At 36.7% G+C, this 13,506-nt stretch overlaps 1 protein-coding gene across 1 annotated transcript in view; it reads left to right on the top strand.

The window, feature by feature from the left end:
- Positions 1–13,506, top strand: part of HNF4G (Hepatocyte nuclear factor 4-gamma) — a 41,901-nt gene that overhangs the window by 23,470 nt on the left and 4,925 nt on the right. Inside the window, exons 5-9 of the mRNA XM_051217202.1 lie at positions 426–605; positions 3,468–3,586; positions 6,720–6,917; positions 7,166–7,763; positions 10,587–10,829. Of these exons, the coding sequence (XP_051065851.1) occupies positions 426–605; positions 3,468–3,586; positions 6,720–6,917; positions 7,166–7,763; positions 10,587–10,829 (1,338 nt within the window). The remainder of the gene's footprint in view (positions 1–425; positions 606–3,467; positions 3,587–6,719; positions 6,918–7,165; positions 7,764–10,586; positions 10,830–13,506) is intronic.

Raw genomic sequence — 13,506 nt, 5'->3', positions numbered from 1 at the left:
TTTTAAATAGATCAGACTAGATTCATTTATAAGATGGTGGTTTGAGGTAGTAAACAGGAAACTCTGGACTCGGGTTTCGTGCTACTTGGCGCTCATCAGCAAGGTGTAACTGTAATCAATAATCATCAGTTCCCTCAAGATTACAGGGTTTCCTGTTGATTACCTCCAACCACTTTCTTATCCCAACATAGTGTACACAATGTTGAATCATCTAGACTAGTGGCCACATTGCAACTTGTTCGATAGCATTCAATCTGCACTAAGAAGGACTTGACACACATAATATTGATCACCACTGAATGATCAATTAATTGTAGGTTGATCTATTTTTGAACCATTCAAGTAGAACTTTTTTTATCTCGTTCCATTAAATTAACTTTGTTCTGTCTTCGTTATTTTTTCTTCCTAATTTTCATCATGTCTAGGTAAACATTATGGTGCTTATTCATGTGATGGATGTAAAGGATTTTTTCGACGTTCTGTACGTCGTAAACATTCATATACATGTCGTCATAAGAAAAATTGTATTGTTACAAAAGATAAACGTAATCAATGTAGATTTTGTCGTTTTCGTAAATGTTTTCGTGTTGGTATGAAAGAATCTGGTAAGAAATAAAATTGTATCTTTCTATTGTAATTATGAATACTTACTTACTCCTGATGGAAAAGTAAAGGCCGCTGATCAGCATACTTCAACCCATTTCTGTCCTGAGCTTTCCTTTCTAGTTCTATTCAATTGTTGTTCATTCTTCTCATGTCTGTCTCCATTTCTCAGCGTAATGTGTTCTTTGATCTTCCTTTTTTCCTTTGGTTTTGAGGATTCCAAATGGAAATTATGAATAGTCTACATGTAAAATATGACGATGAATTTTACTTCTTACATTTTAAATGATGTCCTTACGAATGTGACCATCAAAAATGTCTATCTAGGTATTCAGTCCCGGTTCTTTGTAGTTTGTATAAGAATAAATAATACTACATGGTTGTCCAAAGTAAAGTAAGTATGGGATGGGATTCGAACCTGGAATCCATGAATTAAAACCGTAGTGTCTTCAACCATTAAGATATCACTTGTTCATCAGGTATGAAATAAGCTAGTGTACAAATTCATTGAATCCATTCAAATGATTAGACATAATGGACTGGTTCGATGAAATACTTCAATCTCAGTGAAACTATAATATATAGACGATCATTGAGCGACGTCAAAGTGACCTTGAGAGGGTCTACCTACTTAATAGGGCTAAATGAAGATTATAAAGCAGTTTGAGGAATATAGGTAATGACTTACAACTGATGTTAAGGGTTAGAATTTAGATTTAGGGTTTTCATCGTGAACTGATATCAGCTTAAATGCCAAGATGCTATTTAGACGAATGTATGAGTGAATTTCACATCAAAATCCAAGACCTGTTATCTTAAATCTGATTGCTTCGTACATAAATCATAGCCTCGCCATCAAATTAGTATGAATGCACTTCTTGATGTGAATCAGTGTGTTCTAACTTTGTAAGTCAGTCAGTCAGTCAGTAACAACGTAGAACTTCGTACGTACGTACATCAGTTCGAGTTGCCACACCACCTTAACACAGAGATGCAGTTGTCGATTCAAATCCCGTAGTGGTAGAGGTAATAAGAGTATAAGCAGTAATCGGGAAGATTAGGGTTTGGAGATGTTATTTAAAGAGTATAATCCAGTGAAATAAATTTGGAAAGAGGAAAAAAGGGACATGAAGAATTCAGAAGATTAGAATTTGGGAGGACACAGAGAGTGGATGCACCTGCGCCATTGCAAACGATTTTGAGCCATGTCATTCAGGGTCTAACTTTGTAAACTATTGATATGATGATTACTCGGATTCAGTTTTTGTATTTACTCAAATTAAAAACCATAAATAACCTTGAAATATTTGATGATGATACATTTATACTTGAATACGTTTAGACATCGACTTCCAAGTGTGATGTGTGCTATTGATGTTGACAGATATAAGTAGTATATATCATCAATAGAAAGTGAAATGCTTAGCAGCAGAAGGTTAAGAATATCAAAGAGAAGAGAACGAGAACAACGAAGAATTGTTGTGAAAATGAAGGAACAATAAAGATTGAGACAAATGAATGACATTTTTCAAATGAAGTATTTAGTGTATTGTTCTCAGAATTTACTAAGATGTTGTGTAATTTTGCGTCCCCAATTGTGTTCTCGTTCACTACAGTTTCAGTTGAACGCCGGCCCAGTAGTTTAGTGGTCAGGGATTTGCGTACAAGATAAAAGATCCTGGGTTATATTTGGAGATTCGGAGTTGTAGATACATACTGATGAGGAGTCCGATAATAGGGTAAAACATCCAACTACAGCTTTCAGATTATCAATGATTATCTAGCTAAGATCAGTCCATTATTTAGAAAATCATTTAATCCTACAGGTGGATAATTAAAACAGAAAACTGATTGAATCAACTAAGTATAATAATTCAATTAATTGATTTATGTTTATCAGAAGAGGGTTTCATGGAAATCTTAGTAATTAAATAGTTGAATTCATGAATTAATTGACACTAGGTCACCATGAAAAACCTGGAAGCACTGGACGGTCGTTTCATCCTAGTATGGAACTCCTCAGCAGTGCACACTCACGATCCCGCTAGCTGAATTCAAACACGGGACCTTTAGTCTCGCACTCAGTGGTTTAGAAGTTAAGCGTTCGCGAGCGACATCTATAGATCCTGGGTCTGAATTTCGCGTGCACGGTCGTGGATGCGTACTGTTGCGAAGTTCTATACGGCCGTTCAGTACTGCCAGGTTTTCCATGGTGATCTAGCTTGATATACAGTGGGCTTGAGTGCTGTTAGAGGTATGAGGAGGGTTATAACTTTCCTGTTGCCCACACCGTGGATGGGTTCTTCTGGAGGTATTTGAAAAGGAAGTAGGATTAGAGGTGGTCTTAGTCACCTGAGAGCGTGACCGCAGTGCTCAAGGGACAACTGCCTGTGATCGGTCACACACGACCTTTTTATGATTAATTTCCGTGTTAGCTCCTTACATGGTAAAACCTCACCGCCCGAGACGGATATCCGTGGGATAAGGGGAGGTGTCCATCTATAGGGTCGACTTTTTCTAACCCCACCTCTCCTTGTGGGAAGGCAGCATCGCTGTCATGCTGGTTGTCTGAAGGAGACACCTTACTGCCGTCACACCTCTGTACAGTCATCAGTACGACTTCGCCTTCGGACCTTGGGTTTGTTGCTTTTAATCAACCGACCTGTCTGACATGGTAGGACCTTGAGAAACGATTGTTGTAGCCAGTATAGCTCGAGTGCTATATCACGATAGGCAAGCCCGACCACCACATCAAGGTAGCAACAACGGTCGGAGATCTAGCTTGGATCAACTTATGAATTCAACTATTTGATCTATATTTCATTGATTATTCACTTGTTTAATCTTTTTAAATTTCTTTTTAGCTGTACAAAAAGAACGTGATAAAATAAGTAATCGTCATACAACTTATGATCCTAATTCATCAATTCATTCAAGTATAGATTTACAAAAATTATTACAAGCTGAAGCAATAGCTAATTGTGTACGTCCTATTGTGATAGTGTTTACATTGTTTTCAATGTATGAAATGTGTGTGTGTGTGTGTTTTGAAGTTTCCTTGTTGCCATGTATCATATTTATGACAGTAATAATCAGTAAGAAAGTATGAGAATTTATGTTTTATAAGCAATGATGGATAGCGGCTAGCAGTGGAATCCAGGACGGGCGCTTCGTCCTATTTGCGACTCGTCAGCTGGATGTGCCTGCATCTGAGCTGATATTCACTCTGTGACTCGAACCCAGTACCATTCGTTTCAAACGCCATCGTGTTATCCACTCAGCTACTGAGTCCTGATAACCACTTGATTATGCAATGGGGTGAATTTAAATTCACTTGGTATTGTTTGGCTTGTATCTCCTCATTACAAAAAATGGGCAATATCGAGGCATACACACAGTATGCACATATGCCAATAACAGACTGATCAATTGCAGTCTTAAAAAAACACTCAATGGGAAGATACAAGCCAAACAATACCAAGTGGATTTATGTTTTATGTTTATTATATTTTTACTAATATAAGGTTATGCCCATAGCACAAGGCCTCATCGAGTGAGTTGTGAAGGTTGTTGGTTCTTATTGAGATTACAAACTGATTCAAGTTAGATGACTAATAAGAAAATCTGGAAGTACTGGACATTTGTTTCATGCTTATCTGAAACTTCTAAGTAGCGTTCATCTGTAAGTTCTAGTAAAAAGCCATGATCGTTAGAGTTTAGTTGTGTCAAGTGGGAAAAAAGTTACCTACAGAAAAAAAAGAATGTTCGAAAAATGTTATGGATTGATTGAAATTAGACATGTAAACCAATGGATTTCAGCTCAGTTTAGAGGTTTAGAGGTTAAATGTTTGAGTGGATGACAAAAGATCCTGAGTTTCATTACCGATTTCAGGGTCGTAGATCAATACTGTTGAGATGTTATGTATTGATGTGAGATGGCTATCTATTGCTTTCAGATCTTCAATGGTTGTCTAAATTAGAGTGTTATCTGATCTCAATAGTCTTATATATTTGTTACAAAAATTTACGTACATAGCAACAAGAATATCTCGATTGTTTCAAAAAGAACCTTCAGAGTTTGTTACCCATACTTTTGTTATGGATTGAAATTTTAACTTCGATCCAATCTTATTTGGAAGAGAAAAAGAAAATTCAGTTCGTTAGAATGACAGATGTACCATACAAAGTTTAACAAACTGTTCAGTTGTCTCAATCATAGTATATGATCACTAGTGATTGACTTCAAGAAGTATTTCCTGCGATTCTAGTGGAAAGCAGTGACCAGTGGAGTTCTGTCGGGTCTGTTGTGAGATGGCAGCTCACTGAAGACAATGGTGGACGGTGGCTTAGTTTCGTGGATTATATGAAGTTAGATATTAACACCGATAGATGCCGGCCAACTCAGTGATCTAGAGGTTAGGCATTCGTGCGTGAAACTGATAGGTTCTGTGTTCGAATCTCACGAGGTGGGATCGTGTATGCGCACTGTTAAAGAGTCCCACAATAGGACGAAACGACCGTCTTGTGCCTCCAAGTTTCCCATGGTGGTCTAGCTTCAATTGACTCATGATCTTAACTAGTAAAATCATTATAAGATCCACAAAACCTTTTCTGATATCAATCATAATTGGGTCTAATTAATGCTGACTAGTCTGGTTTACAGTCATATTTTTTCATAGATAATCTTCTATGCAAGGTGGTCATAAAAATTAAGGGTTACACGTTACTTATGATTATACATCCTAAGTGAATTATTATTTGGCCATAATTTATTATTAAAGATACCGAATTGAAGTTCATCTGTGAATGCCCACTATTTAGGTGTAAGTATATTCAGTTGAAGAGTCCTAAATGAGACAAAACACATGTCTTTGATAAAACTGATAACTATTGAAAAATACAATTTAAAAATTTAAAATGAATTACCCTATTCAATTATACGAATGATGGTTTTTTAGAGATTGTAGTCATCTTAATAGTTGAATTTATGAGTCAATTAAAGCTAGACCACTATGGAAAACCTGGAAGCACTGAACTACCATTTCATCCTCAAGAATGTGCATCCACGATTAAGTGTTCGCAAACGAGATCGATAGGTCTTGGGTTCGAGTCCCGCTTGCAAGATTGTAGATGCGCACTGTTGAGGAGTCCCATACTAGGAAAAATAGGTCGTCCAGTGCTTCCACGTTTTCCATGATCTTCTAGCAACTTCAATTGTATCATGAATTCAACTATTAAATTACTAACAGTAGGGATTTTGTGGATATTATAGTAATTTTAATAATTGAGATCATGAGTCAATTAAAGCCTTGGTACGGCTGAGAGTGGGGAGAGTCCGCTCTCCCTCTCCAAATGCTCTCACATTGCCACGCGTACATAGTCTCTACCAGGGAAGTCCTACTCATTGCCTTCTCGTGGCGGGGATGTTGTTCACAAAATTGAGAGGATGAAAAGCGAATGTCTGGTGGGGGCTTGAACCAGGTTGATGGATATAGAGAGTCCACATAGGGAGTTGGAAAACCCTGATTCCAAATCAATGGAAAACATGGGCTCCAGTATCCTGAGTGAACAGATGGCGTATGAACCAATTGTTGGTCACCGACTACCAAGGAACTGTATCTCTTTACGATGCTCCACTGCCTTGTGGATCAGGTCTTCAAGTCGAAGGCTCCAGGTGTTGCCCCTTAAGAAAACCACCAGATTCGGTTTGGGCACCCGAGCAGTATCACAGCCTTCACACATATCAAATGAGATTTGTGTAGCGCATATGTATTTGGTGCCTCCTTGTACAAATATATATGTGTTAAAATAAAACAAAATAAATAAATCAATAAATAAAGCTAGATCATCAGGGAAACCTTGAAGGCACTAGATGGCCGTTTCGTCCTACTACAATGTACATCCACAATCCCACAGGCATAACACGAACCCAGGACTAATCAGTTTCATGTGTGAACACTTAATCATGGATGCACATTACTGAGGAGTCTCACAATAGGACGAAACAGTCGTACAGTACTTCTAGGTTTCACCATGATAATCTAACTATTCAATTATATGAATCAATCCATAATTATTTCTCAATAGATTTTTTTTATTCCTTTTTCTATTGATAGGCAATTCATCAAAATTATATTAATATAACTAAAAGATCATCAGATTTATATAATGAACAATCAAATTATAAAGAATTGCATGAAAATAATTTAGCTAATATTAATGATATTTGTGAATCAATACGTACTCAATTAATATTTTTAATTGAATGGGCTAAAAATCTATCCGTATTCACATCATTAACAATCAGTGATCAAGTAAGTATGATTATAGATCAAAATGTACTTACTTACTTACTTACGCCTGTTATTCCCAATGGAGGAGCATAGACCGCTGACAAGTATTCTCTAACCCACACTGTCTTTGGCATTCCTTTCTAGTTCTATACAATTGTTGTTCATTTTTCTCATGTCTATCCCCAGTTCTCAATATGATGTGTTCTTTGGTTTTCCACTTCTCATTTGATTTTGAGAATGAGTAATTTTTATTTAATTTCTTTTCATAGATTGCATTATTACAAGCACATGCTGGTGAAATGCTTATTCTTGGTGCTATATGGCGATCAATTACATTAGGACCAACATTGAATAAATCAAATGAATATAAAATAGAAAAATCAAAATATTTTGAACAAAAAACTAATCAAAATGACAATACATCTATCAATGATACTATAAATGATATAACTATTACCTTGAATTCAAATGTTGTTGCTATGGTTACTACTACTACTACTACTGCTACGACGACGACAACGACGACAACGACGACGACAACTACATTAACTCATTCATGGTATACTACTGTTACTACTACTACACCAACGACTAATAATGGAATTAGTAATAATAATGGAGATCAGTCCATACAAAAGAATCAAATCATTGATAATACAATAGATACTACTTATTTACAATCTATTAATTATGAACCACAATTTATTTTATTAGGTAATAATCGTATTATATCAAGACAAAATCCATTACCAGAAATAGCTGATTTAGCTAATATGATTATTAATGAAATCTATCAACCAATACAAAATTTATGCTTAGATGAAATTGAAATTGTTTGTTTTAGAGCAATAATGTTTTTTGATCCAAGTATGTTGAATAGATTGGTTTTATCATCATTATTATGTTTTCTTTTGTATGTTCAAAGATCATGAGTCGATTGAAGCTAGACGACTATGGGAAACCTGGAAGTACTAGATGGTTGTTTCGTCCTATTGTGAGACTTCTCCTTGGTAGTGCACATCCATGGTCCCACTTCATGAGATTCGAACCTAGGACTTATTGGTCTTGCATGCGAACGCCTAACCTCTAGACCACTGAACAGACTGGCATTCAACAGTGTTAATATTAAACTTTATTTAATTCACGAAATTGGGTGACATATCCACCATTGTCTTCAGTGAGTTACTATCTCACAACAGACCCAGTTGAGCTCAACTGGTCATTGCTTCTCACTAGAACTCTAGGATATATCTCTTGAAACCATGTTACTAGTGAGCATATGATGATTAGTATCGGAAGGGGTTTTGTAGATATTTTAGTAATTCTATAGTTGAATTTATGAGTCAACTGAAGCTAGACTACTATGGAAAACCTGGAAGCACTGGACGGTTGTTTCGTCTCAATATGGGACTTCTTAGTAGTGCGCATCCATGATTCCGTTCGAGGAATTCGAACATTAGACAATAATGAAAATTGTGTTTACAAAAGAATTTAACTTATACATTTAGATAGACTTCTGTTCTGTGCAAATGCGCACTTGTCAGGAAGGGATACTTGAAATCTTAAGGAAATAGATTGTCTGTATAGGATGTACACTTGTATCATTCAGTTTCTTATTCAATAAAAATCAATTCTAAGCTCATTTGTATCAGAAGGGGTTTTGTGGATGTTATCGTAAGTCAATTGAAGCTAGACCACCATGAGAAACCTAAAAGCACTGAATAGTCATTTCATTCTATTATGGGACTCCTCAGAAGTGCACTAATTTGTTATTGATTATTCTGTTATAGAACTAAGATATTTAAGTACATTAATTAATAAACACAGAGTAATAGTGTACTTCACTACTCCTATTACAATCTGTCAAGTTTGATCAGTCACTCATTTATTTCTATTATATCCGGACGAAGAATAAGTGAATGATAACTGCTAGGATCTATTTATGGACTATTATTACATGTACATTCATACTCCTTTTATTATAAGCTTCCATTTGATCTATTGACTGTTATTATATGATTTACTATTCTTAAGTTATTTCCAATTTATCAGTAATAGTCTCTCACATTCAAATACATGGTTATTATAGCAGACGCTAATATTAATGTTCTGGACTGAACCGGTTGAGTTAGGCGAGAAGCTACTATCTTGGAGGACACAGACTTGACACTAAACTGCTCGTACTGGTTTATACGTCATTAGTCTGTTCAATAAGTTGCTGCTCTAATTGGAGATCATATTACGTGATATATATTCGCAGGGCATAAGGGCATAACATAATCCACTGTTTATACTACCACTAATGCTGTGATAAACGGGAAAACTAGTTGAGTCAATCAAAATGTTTTAACAGAACATTACAGAATATCTTGGTAAAATCTGAGAACCATACAAAATATTAATCAATTGTCTTACAATTTGTTGTTTTTTCGTTTCCACAGCAATCACTCTCCGTTCTTGTTCTCTTCTCTTAGATCTTCTTAACATTCTGACTCCAGGCATTTCACTTTCTATTGGTGATATATACTACTTGTACCTGTCGATATCAGTAGCACTGTACTACACTTATATGAATATAATTAGTAAACTTGTCTAAAATAAGACAATAGGCAGGAGAAATGTTTTTTTACTTTATGAAGTTACAAAGTATTTACATAATAAACATATATAGCCTTCAATTGTCCATTTTCATCTTTCGGTGTATTCTACCATCTGAACTACCCTCTTGTCTGGTCTTCAAATGTATTACTAACTCCATGTTTTCAATACACTGAAACTCTTCACTCCTGAGCTGAATGGTTTGGTCGTGGAGCTTCCATCGTCCTTCTGAACGACATCATCAGCACAAACTGTAGGTCGAAGTGAAGTGTTCGAATTTCTTCACATGTGGTTCACAGCTTATCCTGTACACCTCGATGTTGATTGGTTCTTGTTGACCTTGAACCTGTCACTGTTTACTTCTTTGTTTTGGTTGTATCTCCCGTTGGTTTGGTTTTTAATTCTATGTTTGTTCATAATTTTCCTGATTCATTGATAAATTGGATTGATTTCAATATGCTTGTTGATCACTGATTGACCTGAATGCCAAGCTTCTAAGAATTCTCTAGTGTTTTTGGAATTACCTCTATCCAAAAGTTCCACATATTTATGAAAACTCCAAGACCAAATCATTCAACTCAGAGAAGAAAAACTCTATCAAGGTCATCCATCTGAGCTACAAATCTTCTCCACCAACTTTTCACTCTATTTGACGTTATTGCTAGGTTTGAAGCGATTACGAGTTCACTTAGTCTGACTTGTGACCAAAGATCAACAAACTAGCTATTCTGTTGAGTCCTAGCCCCGCTAATTAGAGAGAAAAGTCGAAGTCCGAACGGGGAAATATATTCTACAAAAAGCCAGAAGCACGAGCGTTAAGTACTCTAGACTGCTTACACAGGTTTTAGGCGTTCGACCGATAATTCACTACTTTCTAATTGGTGGTATCATCCCATTATACATTACCTGGGTACACAGGCCATAAGTTATAACAATTGCCTACGAGGATAAAGAACAAAGAACTAACAGCACAAAGTTATAACAGTTTACTTCCGTCATACACTACTGATAAACATTCTTATGAGTAGTATCCATTACATGTATAATTTAAATTTATTTTGTTTGTTTGCTTTTTATCAACAAAAAACAAAGGTTGTGAATCATTATCAGAAAATGGACGTTTATTAATACGTAGTTGTCAATATCTAATACAAATGGAATTAATGAATATAATGAATGGTAAATTATATTTACCACAAGGTCGTTTCGGTGCATTATTATTATTAATACCAGAATTTCGATCAGTTACCTATCAAATGATTCATAAATTACAAATTATACATCAAATGGGTTTTACTAAATTAGATGGTTTATTATCAGAGATTTTATTGAATAGTAAGTAATGATTTCTATTTATTTATTTATTTATTTAAACACTTAAACATTGATACAAGGAGACACCGAACGGATATGCGCCACACAAGTTACTTGATTTGTGTGTAGGATGTGATACTTCCCTGACGACTAGATTGAAGCAGGTGATTATCTTAAGGGATCACACCTGGAGCCTTTGACCTAAAGTTCTGATCCACAAGGCAGTGGAACATCGTAAGGAGATGCAGTCCCATGGTAGCTGGTGACCAACAATTGGTTCATACGCCATTGGTTCCTTCAGGATCTTGTAGCCCATGTGTACCATTGGTTTGGAATGAGGGTTTTCCAACCCCCCCTATGTGAGCCCTCCATATCCTCCAACCCAGTTTAAGCCCCCACCGGACATTCGCTTTTCATCTTCTCAATTTCGTAAACAATACTCGTGGTGCTGTGGTGTATGCTACTTTTATTGACATAAGTAGTATATAATACGAGTCAGCAATATAATATCTGGCAGCAGAAGATTGATATAAACGGTTGTCCTCACCTATGTTCTCCTTCATTACAGTGCGAGAAGGCAGTGAGCAGGACTTCCCTGTCAGTGATTGTATGCATATGTTCATGTGAGAGCATTTGGAGAGGGAAAGTTGACTCTCCCCACTCTCGTCCGTACCAAGGCATTCGATTTGTCATTGTATAACAGTTGTTTGTTTAATACTCAATTGAATTTGGTATAAATTGATGTGTTTCTACGTACTTTTTATTATGTTTCTTTTTTAAGATTTTGATGTTTCTTTCAGTAAGGATCATCATAGTTATTTATATTCATTGTTATATTTAATGAAATATTAAGGTGTTTAATTGTAAGTTGAAATTGTTATGGTGTGTAATACTTGCGTTGATATAAGTAGATATGACACTTGTCAGGAATAGAATGTCCTATTCCTCCATGAGCATAACACTTATCATTCCTTGTATAATTCAATCATATTGTAGCAATCTCACGCCGCAACTCCTCAATCTTCTTTCCGTCACTGTTTATCTCCTGATTTTCACACCCGACTGTAGATATTGTTCGGGTCATCGAATGTCGGATTACTTTAGTCAGTTTACTGGTATCCATAGGCTGTGCAGTGTTTAATAGTTTCAGCAGCTGAGGAACGGTGGCAGACATGCTCTCGATAAACTGCGACGCCAACAACTGTGTCTCTAACTCTTCCTCCAGATTCGGCAACGCGCATTGCAACAACCTGGTAAGCTCCACAGCCAGCACCAGTAGGTCAACATCGATCGTCATTTTTGCGGCCAGAACTTCTGCAGTGCTTCTTGCTTGTCCACTGGGCTGTCGAGCTCCGTGATCAACCGCTCCGTGACTGTCTCCCATACCGTCTTTCCTCCAGCACCGTCCAAGCTGTCACATACCTCCTTCACCCTGCCCCTCAGCAGCGTCCATAGCACCACCATTTTCACCTTGGTCTCCTTCACCTCCACTAGCTCCGCCACGGCCTCAAACTCCTTAAGAAATCTCAGCACATCTTCGTCCTGAAATTCTTTCCGTCATGGAACCTTCATCCGTAGTGGAGGCAGCGACCCCAAATGTAGTGAAGACAGTTGTCAGACAAAGCTAATACCCTACTCTTTTCTCTGGTGGTTGACTGGATTATGAAGACCTCGATATCTGAGGAGAAGCACTGAATAAAAAATGGACAACTTGGATGCAACCAGACAATTTAGACCTTGCAAATAACCTAATTTTTCTATCCCATACACAGGAACTAATGCATATGTAGACAGACTGTGTACCAAAAGCCTGTGCATCAGTAGGTCTCAACATACGCAAAGGAAAAATCAAGATCCTAAAGTACAGCACAAAGAGCATAACCCAATCACAGCTGATGGAGACGATCTGGAAGAGGTGGAAAGGTGTTAGTACCTTGGAAACATCATTGGTAAACAAATGGAATCCGATGCAGAAGTGAGGGCAAAGATTGACAAAGCAGGGACCACATTCCTACAACTAAAGAATATAGGGGACTCAAAGTAACTGTTCGCGAGTCAAAATCAAAGTCAAAATCTTCAATACGAACGTCAAATTAGTCATACTTTACGGGGCCGAAACTTTGACAACTACTGCAACCATCAAAAAGTACAGTTATTTATAAACAATTGTCTATGCAAGATACTCCGGTAGACAACAAACCAGGTTTCAAATGAAAAAGAAATTATGAAAAGACGCTGAAGGTGTGTAGGACATACATTGTGTAACTAATCAAACTGAGTCACGAGGCAAGCATCATTTTAATAAGAATCGTGATGGGCGGCCTATGCTTCTCCACGACGGGTAACGGGTGTTACAGAGTACGTAAGTAGATGGATATTACCAAGGTCACTCAAATATCATTCACAAATTTTATACTCACCGATTTATCTTCTCTAGTAATCACGTTTTTTGATATACAACATACTGATTTCAAAATATTTTACGGAGTGTATATCTACTTGTTGCATCATAAGGCAAACCCTAACTTGAAATCCTGAAAGGAAATGGAAAAGAGGAAAACCAAAGAACACATTACGTCGAGAAATGGAAGCAGATATGAAAAGGATGAATAACAACAATTGTAAAGAACTAGGAAGAATTGCGCAGGACAGGCTTGGATAGAGAGCAGCCTATTGGGCAGCCTATACTTCTCCACAA

Source organism: Schistosoma haematobium, chromosome 6, assembly GCF_000699445.3.
Source record: "Schistosoma haematobium chromosome 6, whole genome shotgun sequence".
Taxonomy (NCBI): Eukaryota; Metazoa; Platyhelminthes; class Trematoda; order Strigeidida; family Schistosomatidae; genus Schistosoma; species Schistosoma haematobium.
Note: the sequence above shows the minus strand (reverse complement) of the source record. Positions and strands in the feature narration are given on the sequence as shown.